Source organism: Ictalurus punctatus, chromosome 21 (assembly GCF_001660625.3).
Source record: "Ictalurus punctatus breed USDA103 chromosome 21, Coco_2.0, whole genome shotgun sequence".
Lineage (NCBI taxonomy): Eukaryota > Metazoa > Chordata > Actinopteri > Siluriformes > Ictaluridae > Ictalurus > Ictalurus punctatus.
In genome coordinates, this window is record NC_030436.2 from 1,777,069 (window position 1) to 1,797,133 (window position 20,065).

The 20,065-nt window shown below is 39.6% G+C and overlaps 1 protein-coding gene across 4 annotated transcripts in view; it reads left to right on the forward strand.

Annotated features, from left to right (window-relative positions):
* fbln2 (fibulin 2) overlaps positions 1–14,537 on the forward strand; it is a 78,495-nt gene extending 63,958 nt beyond the window's left edge. For all 4 annotated transcript variants that reach the window (XM_017450517.3, XM_017450518.3, XM_047149624.2 and 1 more), the window contains 2 exons: positions 1,896–2,019; positions 12,101–14,537. In XM_017450517.3, coding sequence (XP_017306006.1) covers positions 1,896–2,019; positions 12,101–12,455 — 479 coding nt within the window. In that variant the 3' untranslated portion in view covers positions 12,456–14,537. The remainder of the gene's footprint in view (positions 1–1,895; positions 2,020–12,100) is intronic.
* Positions 14,538–20,065: the final 5,528 nt, after the last annotated feature.

The following is a 20,065-nucleotide window of genomic DNA, read 5'->3' on the forward strand; positions in this document are numbered from 1 at the left end:
ATATATTGACATTCAGTTCTCATCCAGTTAGGTGTGTAATAAAAACAAATTGCCAGTGAAGTGTATTTGTGAACTTACTTTCGGTTCAAACAGCCTTTGCAACACACTTTGTTTTAGTGTTTTCTACACTTAAGGCAAAAGCTTAAAAAAAATCCTTTATGTTTTCTTCTTGCCACACTGAGAAAGAGATGGTCGGTTACAATTGCGAGCAGTTTATCGAACAAGTACGAATGGTAGACAAACGTGTACCCGAACAGGCGGAGTTGCTTTATCAGGTCCACAGACAGGATGTTCCCCGCTGCACCTAGGAGTCTAGGAGAGTTGGTATTGGAAGGAATTGTCACTGGGATGATTATTTGTTGGTTGGATGGAGAATGGAGAAGGGCTTACCCCAGATTGCTTGAGTTGATGTCCCAAGCAGAAATACAAGAATTAGAAGGCTGGTGACCGGGTGAGGAGTACAGTCCAGAATGAAGCAGCCCATTTTTGTGGGTGGTCAGTATGGTCACCGCACTTTAATATAAATAGGCTGCATTTCCAAAGTTCTAACTAAATACAACTGAATTCTGTCTACAACAAATAACACTATAGACTGAACTCATAGTCCCTAGAATCCAAATCTGAATTGATCATGCTTGAAAAAAATAAATAAAAAATACCAGTAAAGCATTAGTGTAAAATCTATACATCGTTACAGTCTGCGTCTTTTAAATAGAATGAACGGAGTTGTTTAGATGTTACCAACTCTTGTTCATATATTTATTCTAACCAGCCCCTCTTTTTAGTTACCCCTTGACACAGATACAGAGAACATACTACTCGTCAAATTGCAGTTGTTGTGTTTGTGTCATGATTGTGAACATCTAATATACAGAATATAGGTGTGAAAATGTAGGCCCTCTTAACATCTATACGGAGCAGTCCTGTACTGCACCGCATGTCTTTGGGTGCTTGTTTTTCCATTTGTTCCTGCTGAGAACTGCTTTGTAAAATGACATCGTGGCACTGGAACCATTTGTACTCTGCAACTATTAACCATAACACTGCAAACGACAATGTATAAAGTTTCATGACCATCCTTAAATTAGAGCTGAAAAATGCTTTGTAACAACTTTGAAAATGGTGATGGTATCGTCTACTTAAATCTTATATCCAGGTGTTACACGCCTCATGGCTCGCAGTCTGAGCTTCAGAGTCAGACTAACAGGGCGGTGATTCCTTATCATTCTCTTCTCTAATTTGCAAAGCGCTTGCAACTTGAACTATGAAGACCCTGATTTCAGTTCCAGTGAAGTACCGTTCAATCTTTCTCACACCTGTGGGCAAAGAACACATCTCTCCGAATGATCTTCAGGAAAGAGATTGAAAGATTGACAGAGGCAGAGGTAGAGAGAGAGATGAGGGAGGAAGGAGCTCTGACTCCCTCAAGAGCATGAGCACTCACTCAGTGTAATAGTGTGTGGATTGGAGCTGGCGAGCTGTAACGAGGACTTTGCATCTGTAGAATGAGATTCATAATTAATTACAGCTGCAGGAGTGGCCACTGAATCGTGGCAAAAACGAAAACCAGCACCAAACATTTAACTCAAATCTTCTTGCGCTGAGGATGGAGGCAGATTTTGTGATTTCTCCTTGGTTTAACCTGGGGTTTTGATGCAAAGAAAAACACTAATTACGAAAAGATTAATACTAATAAACGAATAAAAATTTAACTAAGACTGTGTCACATGATATCATGTCTCGATGATCATGACTATAACAACTTTAATTATGGTTAACCGTGATTTCCACAACCATAATGTCATTAAAAATACCAATAAAATCATAACCCTAACAGACCACAGACAGCAATTTGGTTTTAAAGAATGCTGACGTGGACATTTTGTGTGTTTTAGATATTGACGAGTGTGCAACAGGAACGCACAACTGCTCGACAACCCAAACATGCTACAACATCCAGGGAGGATTTCGATGCCTGTCCTTTACATGTCCTGAAAACTACAGGAAGGTGTCTGACACGTGAGTGATACTATTCATAATCATAATTAGAACTGAATTCATTCCCATATCAATTACAGTCGTTTTCATTTATACCCAACATAATGAGGAATACTTCTGCTCATCACAAAATGAAATATAATATATAAATTATACACTCAGCAAAAAAAAGAAAAGAAACGTCCTCTCACATTCAGCTGCTTTTATTCCCGGAAAATTTCTTAACAGGTGTAAATATTTGTATTAACATAAAAAGATTCAACAACTGAGACACGTTTCACAGACGTTTGAGGAGCAGAAATGGAATAACGAGTCCCTGAACAAAGGGGGGGTCAATATTAAAAGTAACAGTCGGTATGTGGTGTCTCCTCCAGCTGCTTTAAGTCCTACAGAGCATCTCATCCTCATGGACTGCACCAGATTGGTCAGTTCTTGCAGTGAGATGTTCCTCCACTCTTCCACCAAGGCGTCTGCAAGTTCTCGATCACGTCTGGTGGGACACACGGTTACATGTAATTTTCCACTGCGAGGACGATCAGCTGTCCTTCCTGTCTCCCTGTAGCACCGCCTCCGGCGTCTTACATTACAGACATTACAGTTTATTGCTCTGGACACATCTGCAGTCCTCATGCCTCCCTGCAGCAGGTCTATGGCATGTTCACGCAGGTCAGCAGGAACCCTAGACATCTTTCTCCTGGTGTTTTTCAGAGTCACTAGAAAGGTCTCATTAGTGTCCGAACTTATTGTAACTGTATAACTAAGTTATTAAGTACTGTTCCACATATGTATGTGCAGTAATTGTTTATGGTTCATTGAACAAGCATGAAATACATCGTTTAAAACCTTTCCAGTAAAGATCTGTAAAGCTTATCTGGATTTTCAATATTATCTTTAAAATACAGTGTCCTGAAAAAGGGACGTTAATTTTTTTTGCTGAGTATTTTTTAACACACACACACACACACACACACACACACACACACACACACACACACACACACACACACATTATAAATGGTGCTCTGATCAAAGCATTTATGTTTGAATTTCATACTCGATATGCTACATGGAAAGTGTGCTCTCTATCTATTTAAATGAGAAAGAAATGCCTATCAGCACCAGCAGCCATTAGATATAGATATGGTTCACAGATCATGAATGTGCTTCTAGGAAACATACGCATACTGTGTGTGTGTGTTGGGGGAGTTCAAGAGCATGGGTTATGTCCCTCTGGTCCTGTGTGTTACAGCACTGACCTTGTTAAATAAGGAAATCCATGCTGGTGACAGGTTTATTGAGCCCAGCCCCTGGCAAGCACGCTTTCCATTAGGCTGAGAAATGAAAGAGCCTGTCTCTGATCAAAAAGTGCTTATTACACACACACACACGCATGTCCAATCTAAGTACAGGTTCTGCTGGAAGGGCCAAACTGTGACACACATACTCACACACACAGCAACAGTACACAAAGCTCAAATGTGCCCAGAGATGGCCTGACATTCCCAGCTCTTTACACACATTTTCAGGCATAATTAGGCCGCACAATTGTGTAACACAGCGACACAATTTTCATCATTTTGCCTTTGTACCCCACTACAATGGATTTGAAATGTAGCAAGCAAGATGTGATTGCAGTGTAGACGTTTAATTCAAGGGGTTTAACAAAAATATTGCATGAACCGTTTAGGAATTACAGCTATTTTTTGCAGAGTCCATTCATTTTCACAGGCTCAAAAGTAACTGGACACACTAACGTAATCATAAATATTAGGATTATTTTTAATACTTGGATGCAAATCCTTTGCAGTCCATGTCTGCCTGAAATCTGGAACCCATGCACATCACCAAATGCTGAGTTTCCTCCCTTGAGATGCTTTGGCAAGCTCTTTACTGCAGCTGCCTTCAGTTGCTGCATGTTTGTCTGTCTTTGTGCCTTCAGTTTTGTCTTCAGTAAGTGAAAAGGATGCTGAATTGGGTTGAGGTCATCAGACATTTAAGAACGTTTAATTTATTTGCCTTCTAAGCCCTTGGGTTGCTTTTGTGGTTTGTTTTGGGGCATTATCGAGCGGTACTGTGAAGTGCCGTCCTATCAGTTTTACAGCATCGGACTGAATCTGGGCAGAAAGTATAGCTTTATAAACTTCAGAGTTTATCATGCTACATCTATATATCTATATCTATCTATATCTATATCTATATATATGCTAAGCAAAAAAAAAAAAGAAACCTCCTCTCACATTCAACTGCTTTTATTTCCAGAAAATTTCTTAACATGTGTAAATATTTGTATTAACATAAAAAGATTCGACAACTAAGACATCAACTGAGACACGTTTCACAGACGTTTGAGGAGCAGAAATGGAATAACGAGTCCCTGAACAAAGGGGGGGTCAATATTAAAAGTAACAGTCGGTATGTGGTGTCTCCTCCAGCTGCTTTAAGTCCTACAGAGCGTCTCATCCTCATGGACTGCACCAGATTGGTCAGTTCTTGCAGTGAGATGTTCCTCCACTCTTCCACCAAGGCGTCTGCAAGTTCTCCATCACGTCTGGTGGGACACACGGTTACATGTAATTTTCCACTGCGAGGACGATCAGCTGTCCTTCCTGTCTCCCTGTAGCACCGCCTCAGGCGTCTTACATTACAGACATTACAGTTTATTGCTCTGGACACATCTGCAGTCCTCATGCCTCCCTGCAGCAGGTCTATGGCATGTTCACGCAGGTCAGCAGGAACCCTAGGCATCTTTCTTCTGGTGTTTTTCAGAGTCACTAGAAAGGTCTCTTTAGTGTCCGAACTTATTGAACTGTGTCCTTAATTACCTACCAGCTGTAAACTGTTGTGTCTGAAGGACTGTTCCACAGGTGCATGTGCAATAATTGCTTATGGTTCATTGGCCAATCATGAGAAACATCAATTAAACCCTTTCCAATAAAGATCTGTAAAGATTATTTTCATTTTACAAAATTATCTTTAAAATACAGTCTCCTGAAAAAGGGACATTTCTTCTTTTTAATTTTTTTATTATTTTGTTTTTTTGAGTATATCTATATAAAGGTGCATCTCAAAAAATTTGAATATCATGGAAAAGTTCATTTTTTTCCATAATTTAATTAAAAAAGTGAAACTTTCATATTTTCTAGATTCATTATACAAAGTGAAATATTTCAAGCCTTTTTTTGTTGTTGTTTGTTTGTTTGGTTTAATCTCGATGATTACGGCTTACAGCTCATGGAATTCAAAAATCCAGTATCTCAAAATATTAGAATAAAAAAATTATAATACAGAAATGTCTACCACCACTAATACTGGCACAAAGATCTTTAACAATATCTTTGTTAAATATAGGTGTGCAACAATTATTGGCACCTCTATGAATTCATATGAGAAAAATATATTTGAAGTATATTCCCCATTGATATTTTACATTATTTAGTACACCTGGGTGACTAGGAACAGGAAATTGTTTAACCATGACTTATAAATACGAGGTAACACATCATCTAAATTCCCTTAGTCATTCATAACAATATGTAAAACCAAGGAATGTAGCTGTGATGTGCCACAAAAAGTTGTTGAGCTTCACAAAATGGGAAGAAAATAGCACAAGCATTGAAAATGCCCATTTCCACCATCAGGGCAATAATTAAGACGTTCCAGTCAACTGGAAATGTTATGAATCAACCTGGAATTGGACGCGTGTCTGTATCGTCTCAACGCGCTGTGAAGAGGGCGGTTCGAGTCCTCTTGGCCAAAAATTGGCCAAAAATTCTCAGCTGGAGAACTGCAGAAGTTAGTTGTGTCTTGAGGTCAGAAAATCTCCAAAACTACAAGTCACATCACCACAAGTTGTTTGGAAGGGTTTCAAGAAAAAAAGCCTCTACTCTCATCCAAAAACAAACTCGAGCGTCTTCAGTGTGCAGACACTACTGGAACTTCAAATGGGATCTGGTTCTATGGTCAGATGAAACCAGAATAGAGCTTTTTGGTAATAAACACAGAGGTGGTTTTGACACACAGAGAGGTAGCCATATGGAAAAGTCCCTCATGCCCACGGTTAAATATGAAGGTGGATCTTTAATGTTTTGCGGCTGTTTTTCTGCCAGAGGACCTGAACATTTTGTTAGGATACATGGCATCATGGACTCTATCAAATATCAACAGATATTAAATGAAAACCTGACTGCCTCTGACAGAAAGCTCATAATGCACAGTGGTTGGATCTTCCAGCAGGATAATGATCAAAAACTCAGAGCTCAGCAAACTCAGAGTTGTTTATCTTGGCTGTTATCTTGGCAAGGGAGGTAACACAAAGTATTGACTAAAAGGGTGCCAATGATTGTTGCACACCTACACTGTGTTTTGGTTTAGTTTAGTTTTTTTTTTGTTGTTGTTTTTTTGATAAACCTGTGCTTTGTTTGCAATTGTTTAAAAAAGAAGAATGCACTACTGAGCTCAGGAATACCAAAACGCCTAGAAGACCACTGAAAACAACTATAGTGGATGACAGAAGAATTCTTTCACAGTTTACCAGCTGATGAACGCTCTCCAGGTGGTAGGTGTATCTGTGTCGAAATCAACAATCAAGAGAAATCTTCACCAGAGTAAATACAGAGGGTTTATCACAAGATGTAACCCACTGGTAAGCCTCCAAAACAGAAAGACCAAATTTTGCCAAAAACATTTTTAAAGCCTATATGGTTCTGGTGCAACATGCTATGTAGAGATGAAACAAAGACCTTGAACATGTACCAGAATGATGGGAAGAGAAGAGTATGGAGAAGGGAAAGAAACTGCTTATGATCTGAAGCATACAGTGCTGTGAAAAAGTGTTTGCCACATCCGTATTTCTTCTGTTTTTTTTATATATCTCATACTAAATTGTTTTAGAAATAAAAACAAATTCAAAGGTAAAGCAAAGGACACCTGAGTAAACACAAAATGCAGTTTCTAAATGATAGTTATTTATTGAAGCAAAAATGTTGTCCAAAACCAACTGGGCCTGTGTGAAAATGTATTTGCCCCTGTAGTTACTAATTCTCCAAATCTATGAAACTGCATTCATAATGGGGTTCAGCTGGACTAGACTCAACCAGGCCTGATCACTGCAAACCCTGTTCACTCAAATCATCACTTAAATAGAACTTTTCCAACAGCATGAAGTTGGTTAAAAGATCCTATCCGGTAACACACTATGCCAAAATTTAAAGAAATTCCAGAGATGATGAGGAAGAAGGTGATTGAAATACATCAGTCTGGGAAGGGTTACAAAGCTATTTCAAGGACTCTGGAACTCCAAAGAATCCCAGCGAGAGCCGTTATCTCCAAATGGAAAAACTCTGCACAGTAGTGAAGATTCCCAGAAGTGGCCGACCTTCCAACATTCCTCCAAGAGCACAGCGACGACTCATCCAGGAAGTCACAAAAGAGCCAAGGACAACATCAAAGGACCTACAGGCCTCGCTTGCATCAGTAAAGGTCACTGTTCATGACCTCACTATCAGAAAGACACTGGGGGGAAAACGGCTCCATGGAAGAGAGGCGAAGTGAAAACCACTGCTGACCCAGAAGAACATTAAGACTCGTCTGAATTTTTCCAAAACACACCTTGATGATCCTCAAACCTTTTGGGAGAATGTTATGTGGCTTGATGAGTAAAAAGTGGAACTGTTTGGAAGGTCCCGTTACATCTGGCATAACCGAACACAGCATTCCACAAAAAGAACATCATACCTACAGTCAAGCATGGTGGAGGTAGTGTGATGGTGTGGGGATGCTTTACTGCTTCAGGGCCTGGGCAACTTGCAATAATTGAGGGAAACATGAATTCTGCTCTCTACCAGAAAATCCTAAAGGAGAATGTCTGGTCTTCAGGCTGTAATTTGAAACTCAAGCGTGACTGGATTATGCAGCAAGACAATGATCCAAAGTGTAGGAGTAAGTCCTAGTCCTAGAAGTAAGTGAAAGACTGATCTCCAGTTACCAGAAGCATTTGGTTGCAGTTATTCCCTCTAAAGGTGGTACAACCAGATTAAGTTAAGGGGTCAACTAGTTTTTCACATTGGTGATAGGTGTTGAATAACTTTTTTTACTTCAGTTTAAAAAATAATAATAAAACCTGTATTGTGTGTTTACTCAGGTTGCCTTTGTTTTATGTTGTATTTTGTTTGAAGATCTAAAAGTATTTAGTATGAGATATACACAAAAACAGAAGAAATCTTATGGCGTGGGCATGCATGGCTGCCAGTGGAACTGGTTCCCTTGTATTTATTGATGATGTGACTGCTGATAAAAGCAGCAGGATGAATTCTGAAGTGTACAGTATAAGGCTATCTTAACTCTGAGATTCAACCTGTCACGATTTCCTCTCGAGCTAGTGCTGTAGCATGCAGCGTGCTCAGAGACCCGAAGTGCGAGCTCGATGCACGAGCTCTTAGCGAACGCACACTTTTGGGTCTTCAGTGACATTGACTTTGTTTACTTTCTACATGTGCTTTTGTTATGGTTTTTGTCCTGTCTCTGCCCCTGTCTTGTCATTGGTTGTTTCCCCGTCGGTGTGTCATCATTGTTCTCAGCTGTCTTGTGTTTCACCCCAATTACATTTGTCATTTAAACCCCTCGTGTCTCGTTGCACTTCGGGTAGTATCGAGTGTTATCTCCTTACCAAGTGGGTGTTCCTTGTTTCTCGTTTTGAGTCATGTTCATTGACCTTCTTTCTCGTTTCTCGTTCTTGATTCCAGCCTCGCCCAGTTCATTCCTGTTTGTAGATCGCCTGACCCATTGCCTGTTATTTCGACTGCGCTATTGTCTCATGATTCGGATTTGTCTGCCTGCCTCTCTTTATTAAAAGCTCTTTTCTGCACTTGCATCCACCCTAACCTTCATCATGAGGAAAACGTGACAGAACCAAAATGCTTTAAAACTCATATGATGATGCTTTGCAGCGCAGATGGGAGTTTACTTTGAATGTAACCCAAGATTTTTTAAGGCAAAGAAGTGGAATGTTTTGCAATGCCTAAGTCCTCAATTAAGCATTCATTTCATTTGCTGAAAACTGAAGGTAAAATGCCTCAAGAACCAGCAGGCACTGAATACAGCTGCAGTAAACCCCTGGCAGAGCATCACCAAGGAAGAAACCCAGACTTCAGGCAATCATTGACTGAAAACAATTTGCAATCAAGTATTAAAATTATTTTGTCCAATTAATGGGGGGTGAACATAAAGATATAATTTCTAAATTTCCTTAAATTAAAGCTGAAAGTCTTTGAGGTCATATTCATTCATTAATTTCAACACCAACATACTGTGGTAGACAATAATAACTGCCCAAATATTTATGGACCTGATTGTACATACAGTATACAGTATATTTTGCTTGGAGCAGTATCAGTAGTGTTGCCAGGTGCATGTAATATGCATTTTAGGACCTTGGTGAAACAACTCCTTAGGTCTTCTAATGCGGCTTGTCAGATGGGCTTCTTATGTCACTGACAACTGGCAGATCCAGGCAAAGACACATACATGTCTTTCCAATCTAATAAAGAAATTCACTACATTAAGCTTGACTTTGTAACACTGCCAGTGTTATAGAAGCAGTCGACCACAAGAAAAATGGAGTAAACTTTAATTGCACACTTTTATATGCAGTAGCTCATTATGTAAACAACAGCCTTTTAATTAAAACCTATTATTAACCAAACGGCAAACCAAATGAGCTGTATTAATGCCCGCCACACCGTTTACTGGCTATTACCCAAAAGTCTATTTAATAAGAACTTTATTTATTAACACATTATCTTTGTTACTGAACCTCCATTTTCTCTTTCGTCCTGAGCTTTTTGATGGCTTTGTTGTTAACTATTTCCACATTTCACAGTAGCTGTAAATGCACTTCACACCGGGTGCATTTAATAGGTGATCTCAGGCGCAGTTTGGGTGATGAGCCACAGACTTAGGAAATTGAATGTTAATTTAAGGCACATTACAAGCGTATTTTGCAGCCACTTCATTGCAACAATAAAACATGTCTCATCGCACCTCCTGATATAGGTACATCTGGTCTAGTGATCAGGAAGCAAATACTACACACAGATAAAACACATACCGTATATAATATGCAGAGATCAAACAGACACAGAGCACACATAGATCTGCCAGGTAAAACAGAAATCAGCTGCATAGATCATACACAGAGATAGGATACATACAGTGCTGTGAAAAAGTATTTGACTGATTTCTTCTATTTTCCCTCACACTTAATTGTTTATTTGACATTAATAGAAGAGTCTTCAGTAGCTGCGTTTACATGGACAACAATAATCCACTCTTAATCCGATTAAGACCATACTTTGATTAAGAAACTACCATGTAAACAGCAATTTTTACTTACCTTAATCTAATTAAGCTCTAATTGAATTAAGACAGGTGGAGTACTCCTGTTTTAAGCGCATTATGGACGTGTATTACAGACATGTAAACACCTTAATCACATTATGAGCGTCGTGTGAGAGTTTTCACAGCATTTTGCGACAGGACACGACCACACACGGCAGTTTCACGTTTTATGGCAAACAAGAGAGCACGGCTGCGTCCCAAACCAACTTTCCTACTATAGGCCTGTAGTGGGGAAAAATACATGCATCTCGGCTACTATATAGACGGTAACTACGCGATTTGAGACGCAACCCATGGCTTCAAGCAGTTGTCTATTAGCACGTATAGCATGACAAATAATTAACTGCACTTAAAGCGTTCGTAAAAATAAATAAATAAAAACACCCAAAACTGTATACAGTACCGTAACGAAGACGACCTGTATGTTGATACGTGAAATTCTGGAGGGACGTCGGACGGTGTGGCGCGGTGACGTAATGACGCAGGCTGTTCATCTAATTATGCTCTATAACATGTAAAACGGGAACATGACAGGAGTATTCTAAAAGCGACTCATGTAAACACCTTAATCACATTATTATCTTACTCAGAGTAACGTCAATAATTAGATTATTGCTGTCCATGTAAACGTAGTCAGTGCCACTGATTAGTTATGGTCAGTACATTTTCCTCCATTTTCCTGTCTTTAGGACAGAGAATGTTATTAATTCCAGTTTTGTTAACTTTAAAAAAGACAGGTTAGTGAGGACGAAAGCTTCACCATGTCAGTGATTTTGCTTTGTTAAATAACAAGACAATTTAAAAAAAAAAAATCCATTTCTTATTAGATTGTGTAGAGCAGAGGTCATCAATCCTATCTACAAAGGACCAGTGTGGCTGCAGGCTTTCATTCCAACCAGGCAGGAGCCACACCTGATTCTACTTGTTTAATCAGTTCATCTTGGTCTCCATTCAACTATCAGATGTGCCTCCTACAGTATGTGTTTGGAATGAAAGCCTACAGCGCTAAACTTCTGAATTGAATCTCACGAACTGTCCCACCTTATCAAACGGTCCTAGCATAGCACGCATTTATAGGTCTTCGTAAAACAATCCCACATGTAGTTTTAGCTATTTTGTCTATTTTATTACTGTGACCTTATCAGAAAATGTATCCAGCACTAAAATATATGAAGAAGATTGAATTTATGGGTTTCAAAAGAGGAAATGCACAGAATCCCTTGGTAGGATATCTCAATACGTGGGACAGTTTGTCAGAACACCACTTCTATCAGAGCTGCTGCTGAAGAAAACACCATCTGACCAGTCAGATTGGAGAATTCAACAGCAATGTGGAATAAAATAGTATAATTGTTGAGACTTGAAAAAGGTAACGCATCCACACACGTAGCCTGTGTAAGTAGCACAAATGGCTAAATGAGATTGCAAGCCACATTAATTCTATAGCCACCTGTGGCTGGGACTTTAAAAGTATGATTGACCCTGCTTTCTGGGTAGAAAGGATGGCGGTGTTTCTCTCTGTGTGTAGCCAATCATAGGTGTCACTCAAACAAAATAGGTCAGCTAAACGCTCAGCTAAAAACAGGCTCGTGGTTATATAAGCCTTGATTAGTTTATACTTTGGAAAGGCAGTGCAATGATCAAATGTAGCCTTCCTAATAGCATTACATTGTCCACCTCTTTATTAACCTCCCACATGTTTTTCCAGACGCTGCGAGCGGGTAAGCTGCTTCGGATCTCAGTGCCAGAACATGCCAATCCGCATCACCTATTACCAACTTAGTTTCCAGACAAACATCGTCATTCCGGCGCAGATCTTCCGCATCGGCCCCTCTCCAGCCTACTCAGGTGATAGCATCATCATTAGCATCCCTCGTGGCAACGAAGAAGGTTACTTTAGCACGCGCCGGCTCAACAGCTTTACCGGAGCCGTGTACCTGCAGCGCCAGCTTCATGGACCACGTGACTTCCTGGTCGACGTGGAGATGAAGTTGCTGCGTCAGGGCACCGTCACCACATTCCTCACCCGCATCTATGTCTTCATCACAGCTCACTCCATGTGATCAACACTTTCTGTCACATCTGCTTTCAATAAGGTGCTAAGCTCCTGAGGGGGTTGTCAGAATATCTCATTAGCTGCTTTGCTGAACAGATATGGAAAGAAGCTTGTCCAAAAAGAAGTTTGACGGTGCTTTTTTTTTTTTTTTTTTTAAAGGAATCCAACAGCTTGTGTTCTGTCATGACTTGAGACAAAAAAAAAAAAATGGAATATGCAAATTGCAAAGAGTGACAGAAGTATTTTGATTTCTGTCTACATTTCTTCTCAATAATAAAAATTACTCAATGCCAGATGTTATTTTTTCTGAAACCATTATGATTTCTTGAAACTTTTTTCTATAGTGTCTCATTGTTGTTTTTCAAAGCAATGCTTCCTGGCAGAGGACGACAGTGGGGAGGATGGAGTGATTAATAACATAGATCCTTCATCCTTCCTCACACAGTGCTGCATCCCTTTATTTTAGCCACTATACAAGTTTCAGTCAGTTTGGGAACAATTACTTACTGTACTCTAAAATGTAATGAGTTGCATTGAACTATATATATAGTTGTGCCCAAAAGTTTGCATACCCCTTACAGAATCTGCTAAATCTTTATACTGTTAACACAATAAGACGGATCATGAAAATCCCATGTTCTTTTTTATTTAGTTCTGTCCTGAATAATCTATTTCACATAACAGATAGTCCACAAGACAAGATAATAGCTGAATTTATAAATATTACCCTGTTCAAAAGTTTACACACCCCTGATTCTTTATACTGTGTGTCATTACTTGGATGATCAATGACTGTGTTTATGTTTTGTGAGAGTTGTTCATGAGTCCCTTGTTTGTCCTGAGCAGTTACACTGCCCCACTGTTCTTCAGAAAAATCCTCCAGGTCCTGCACATTCTTTACTTTTCCAGCATCTTCGGCATATTTGAGCCCTTTCCAACAGCGGCTATATGATGTTGAGATCCAGCGTTTCACACTGAGGGACTCGTTCACGACTATTACATAAGGTGCAAACATTCACGATACATTAAGAACCTGTAAATTGTTATTATTTGTTTAAAGATTTTTTTTTTTCATTTAGTATTGCCCTTCAGACGCTAAATAAGATGCTAAATAAGTTACATGTCTCCCAGAAGACAAAATACTAACAATTTACACTGATCATCCTGTTAAAAAGTTTACACCCCCCTGGCTCTTAATGTATCATGAATGTTTGCACCTTTTGTAATAGTCGTGTACGAGTCCCTCAGTCGTCCTCAGTGCGAAACGCTGGATCTCAACATCACATAGCCGCTGTTGGAAAGGGCTCAAATATGCCAAAGATGCTGGAAAAGTAAAGAATGTGCAGGACCTGGAGGATTTTTCTGAAGAACAGTGGGGCAGTTTAACTGCTCAGGACAAACAAGGGACTCATGAACAACTCTCACAAAACATAAAAACAGTGGCTGATCATCCAGGTAACAACACACAGTATTAATAATCAAGGGTATGTAAACTTTTGAACAGGGTAATATTTATAAATTCAGCTATTATCTTGTCTTGTGGACTATATGTAAACATCTGTTATGTGAAATAGGTTATTCAGCTTACTCTTATATTCTTAACAGTATTAAGATTTAGCAGAGTCGGTAAGGGGTATGCAAACTTTTGAGCACAACTGTATATGCTTCTAATGAGTACATTGACAGCACTTCTTTTCAATATCAAAGGGAAATATTTCAAAAACATCTTTTGTAATCACTGTGATTAATATTTTGCAACTGAAAGGATGTATAATATTTTGTAATATTTGTAGTTCGCTTGATCCGTTTGTATCCCTTATCGCAGGGCACATTTGACATTCACACTTGAAGTGTGTGTGGGCTACAGTACAGCACTGAGGACATTACATTTTTAAGGTTTATTGTATGGAGGTATTGTTTTTTGCTTTCTATATCTATTTCTGTATGTTGTATTTCTGTTACCTAATCCTCTCAGGATAAAAAACAGATCATTTCTTCATCCAATCTTCACAGTGTCTAAGTGATTACCAAATCACCACTGGTTCAATAAACAAACAATAAATAACAGACCCACAATGAGCATTTATAATGTGGAAGTGATTATTATTATTTTTTATTTTTATTTTTTTAAAGTTGTCCAGAAGTGATTTGTCTGAGTCATTGTAAAGCTGGTTTCTCTGGAACAGTAGGTGAATACCACCACCTGCTGGTTAAAATCAAAACTGCATTTTGCACTTTTGTGCTTTGATGCTTTTTGACTTTACTGGCCAACGAAATAAATGTAGATCTTATTCTTAAGGTCATGTCCAGGTCCAAGACTAAAACATTCTTTTGGAAGATTTGAACCTCATCATCCATGAAGGTCAAACAATCTCAGCTTATCACATGTTGTGGAAAAGCAGTCTGTTTTTAGCTTATTGGACCTGCCTTTAAAATGAAGGGCTGCGTAGGCCCACTCCTTGATGAAATCCTCATCAGTCCCTGTGCTATCATGTACCGGTCCACCCTAGAAGCCTCTTAACCTTCCCTCCCCATTGTGTGGGTATCGGAAAAGGGTGTACAGCTGTGTGAGTTCCACAACACCTCAGATAACCTCAGACTGCTGCCTCACTAAGTGGAACGAGGGACACCAAGTCAATTTAATACGGCAAATTATACTGTTTAAAAAGCTCTACTGAAGTGAATAGGAAATAGCATTTCGCATTTGCATAGTAATGCATAGTTCTTATTGCTGGAATTCTACGAGACAAATTCACAATACTTTGGACAATTCTTCTATGTCTATATGCATTCGAAATAACATCAAAGATTGTATTTATCATAACTTATCAATCTGTCTATCCCTCACAATAGATTGACACAGCATATTCCATTAGACCATGCCTTTGGGATGGTCCGTTTTCCTCCATGTCGACAAAATTGAACCTCAAACCACTTCCTGCCATTCAGGTGGCATCCTACACACATGTAGGAGTGAGCAGTCTTTGACTGATTATCGTCTTTCCCCGAGTGCTCTTTATCAGCATGGCTAAATATACATGACTATGTTCCAGGAAAGCAAGTGCTCATTCTTGTGATAAAGATGCTAACAGGAAATTATGAATCTTCAGATAAAACTGACCTCGCTGTTATGGAGTCAATGGACACATCTCAAATTTTCGCCCTGCAATCCCGTAACTTAAGAGTGAATAAATTATACTAAAGCACTTAAAGCACTGGGATTTTAATTTCCCTGATGATAATCTACAACGCCGCTCGAGCTGGAGGGGATGAACGTGGGCTTTGAGCGGTCTGTTTTATTCCAGGTTGTACTGGCATGATGAGAGAAATCACTGAACGTTTTGAGATCTGTAAATAAATCTAAACGACACTACATGGCCAAATGTTTGTGGACACCTGACCATCACACCATATAGTATGAGTCTTCCCCAAACCGTGGCCACAGTTGGACGTACACAATTGTCTAGAACGTCTGTGTATGTGTTACGATTTCCCTTCACTGGAACTAAGGTTCCAAAACCTGTTACATCATAGTCACTGGTACTTAATCACAGGTACTTAAACAATTGATGTACATTATAAATTTTGATGATGGTGAAATGTGTAATATCCTGCCACTCTTTTGATTCCCATTGCCTTATATTAACGTGTGCAGGCAGGTGTTGGTATGTTTGTGGTTAAGGCATCGATTAGCAGGAGTAGGCGTCCCGCTTTGCTATCAAAGTCCTCGATTTTCCCAATAGTTCAGTAAATCTTCTCCCATTTTCTGACCTAAACAGACTACTTATTCTTATAGATAGTATTCTACTATGCACATGAACACTGTTCGATTTTAGACGCACCCCTGAGCTTTTTTAAATGTTTTATTTGTTTATTAATTATTTCTTAATTGATTACACGGTGTATAATATGTATAAGTTTTGGATTCACTTTAGGAAATCAATTGATGGATGTGGTGCTATAAATATTTCATTTAAAGGCAGTCTAAAGGCTTGTGTTTATCCTGTGCTGTGGTGCTAAAGCCTTGATACTGGTCACGTTAATCATTTATGCAATCAGATCAAACAGCATATGAAGCATATGAATATGGAGAGAATCACTACTCTTTCCATACACGATCTAGTTCGTCACAAGGCTTCTCCGTAAGTGTTTTAACACGTTCACTACATTCCTGTATAGAACTGATGGATTCAAACTGACATATTATATTTAGTCCAGGCCTTGTTACCAGTGTTCCAGCATGAGCCTGATCAGGATAAACCGGTTACTGAAGATGATTGAATGATTATTTAATCTGGCTGACTTTATTTTGTGAACTGTCATCAATTGTTTTCATTAAAAGTCAATATTCTCTACCACGGAGCCAGGCAACTCCTCCTAGCATGATAAATAAAGCATAAAGGAGGTAAACATTACAGGAAATAAAACTAGGCTGGCACACAGGGCTCTGGATCTTGTGCATCAGTGTGTAGAGAGCTGGCACTCATGCAGTATTTATCTCGGTGCTCTACCACCCTTTGATCATGAATGGGAACTTGAAGTTAAAAGAAGATGATCATTACCTTGCACTGTGTACAGGGTCAAGTCGACAAGGCTTTCATCAGTGAACAGTGCCTTTGGATTGATCGCTGGCGTTCCGCTTCAAACGCTTTTGGGCAGGGCAGCAGATCTCGAAACTTAACTCTCTTATGCTTTACAGATTAACATTAAAGTCAATGTGAAAATCACCTGTGCTTTATTATAACACTAGCATTTCCACACGGATCTCTCTCAAACTGTGCCCACCCACATCAAATGGATCTTGTGTTTCAATAGCACTGATCAGCTTATCAAAAGTGCTAATTGTGGTTGCTGGCATTATAATAGAAAGGGCAGAGCATTCGAAATGGTCACGTTATATAACTTTGATTTAGACTGGAGGGGTTCAAGCTCAGTGGTTCAAAGTAGTCCTGAGAATTGAACTTCCATTGAATCTTCCAGTTATTAGTGCAGAACCCTGCCAGTGGCATGATCCCTAGACCTTCAGAGTAAAATTTCTGATGCTTCGCTAACCGCACTATCTGTGCGTAGATGAACACACACTTGATCTGACACTGTAGTGTCTTACTGTTCTCAATTATAATGCAGCAATCATTCATTTACAGAACGGGTATAAACCAGGCAAAACTGAATCGAACAAAAAAAACAAGGACAAGAACGAGGACAGGATCAAAACCATGGCACGTAACTGAGGGACACAAGGCTTGGTACGGTGAGAGCAATACTTCGCACTGCATTATAGACACACAAGGGGTTTAAATTACAAACATAATCAAGGGTGAACACAAAACTGCTGAGACTAATGATGACACATGAGGGAACGACCGATGACAATACGGGGCGGAGTCAAGACAGAAATCATAACAGACGCACATGTTAAACGTAAACAAAGTCAATGTCACTGAAAGCGCACGCTCAGGCTTCGAGCTTTAGAGCGCGCTGCATGCTACAGCGCTAGTGCTAGGGGAAATCGTGACTAAGTGCTAATGGCTAATACTGACATTACCCGAACAGGTTCCTTTCCGACGGCCTGAGATGAATGAAAGAGAGAAACCGTACCAAACCAATCCAAATCATGGTTTGCAACATCAGCTGTGTACATGTAACAAAACCCTCCATAACTTCAATCTGTAGGTCAGGTTAGGAAAACTTGCAGTTACGGTTTACTGGTGAAAATGCAAAATCGGCTGATGAAGCAATGAGGTCCAAACGAGGGCCAAAAATACAGGGAACATATTAAAAATAAATAAATAAATAAATAAACAGTAAATCACCCAGAGTACAGACATTCCCTCAGTTCCCTACTGTTTATCAGGTCAACTACTTTCATGTCCAAACTGTAATAAAATCAGCTGGGAAAGGGTAGAACATTATTAGTAGAGGTAAATTACAGTGTCATTTAGATTGATTTAACATGTTTTTCCTGTAAGATCATTCAGTGATTTAATTATAACAAGAAGCCATCAGGAAATAACTGGCAACCTCCCAGCTGAATTCTTCATCATTGCTCCCTTGGTTGGTCTGATGGATTTCTTTGTTCTTGTAGGAACACGATTATGTAATGATAACCTCCTTATGCATGACACCCACTTTATTCACTTGCTTTTCATTAAACACTTAGCTGCCTCATTAAACTTTATTTATGCCCTTTACTTACTGGGAAAAAAACTTTTTGACATATTTTGACATACTCCATTAATCATCATCTCAAATTCTGCTCTAAAGCTGTGTGATAGAGGATCTGTTCACACAGTTAGTGATGCCTTGTGTTCGATCTATAGCGCTCGCTCTCGCTCTCTCTCTCTCTCTCTCTCTCTCTCTCTCTCTCTCTCTCTCTCTCTCTCTCTCTCTCTCTCTCTCTCTCTCTCTCTCTCTCTCTCTCTGTTTGAAGCAGCTGTAATTGCACTTACATAAATGAAACGATATTCTAGGAGTGTAAAGTAATGCAAATGAAAGCAATTATCACACCATAGATGAGAGTAATAATGTTGAGAATATGTGATGAGTGTAATATAGCACATACAGATTAGACAGTGTGTGTGTGTGTATGTGTGTGTGTTTATATCTTGTAGTGTACAAGCGATTTGTCTTGGTGTTGGAGCAACAGATAATACAATTCACGCAGTATATAATATAGAAAACATATACACATAATATCCAGCCTTACTCCTTCTTCAGGGTCACAGGGAACCTGGAGTCTATCCCAGGGAGCATGGGCTCAAGGCGGGGTACACCCTGGACAGGGTGCCAGTCCATCACAGGGCACAATCACACACCCAGTCATACACTACGGACACTTTGGACACGCCAATCAGCCTACCATGCATGTCTTTGGACTGGGGGAGGAAACCCCTGCAGCACAGGGAGAACATGCAAACTCCACACACACAGGGCCACGGTGGGAATCGAACCCCAGACCCTGGAGGTGTGAGGCGCACGTGCTAACCACTAAACCACTACACTAGCTCTCACTCTCTGTCTCTACTGAGTGGAGAACCTCAGGAAGAGAGATGAATCTGGGTTATTCCTCATTCTATAGGAGTACAGGTCTGTGAGTAGGGGGACTTGTCAGTCCAACTAGTTTCTCTGCAGATCTCACAATGTGCTGTATGAATATGTGATGTTTTGTTGTTGTTGTTGTTGTTGTTGTTTTAAATTGAACCAGCAGCCCGGATTTCTTGAGCTGTCACAGAAAGTGCATGCTCTGTTCATTATGGTTGTGTTGTTATTCCTTTTGAGCTCTTACTGGCAACCTGTTCCTAGGAATTTGAGAGACTCTACACTGCTGACTGCAGAGCCATATATTTCCAAGGGGAGGCACGGGAGTGTTTTAACTTATAATCTGTTACCATCTCCACAGTTTTCTGTACATTCCTCTCCAGGTTGTTGGCTTTACACTATGACAACAGATGAGATGAAGATATGCTTATGATGTGTTCTTTCTTCTCTCTGTGAAACCTACTTTAAAACACAGTTCAGTTCTAGCCATTGATTTAGCACTCTTACAAGAGGTCACAGGAAAAACTCATGCAAAATCGGGGTAGAAAGATCTTATAGGTTTCTATCATCAGTCTCCAT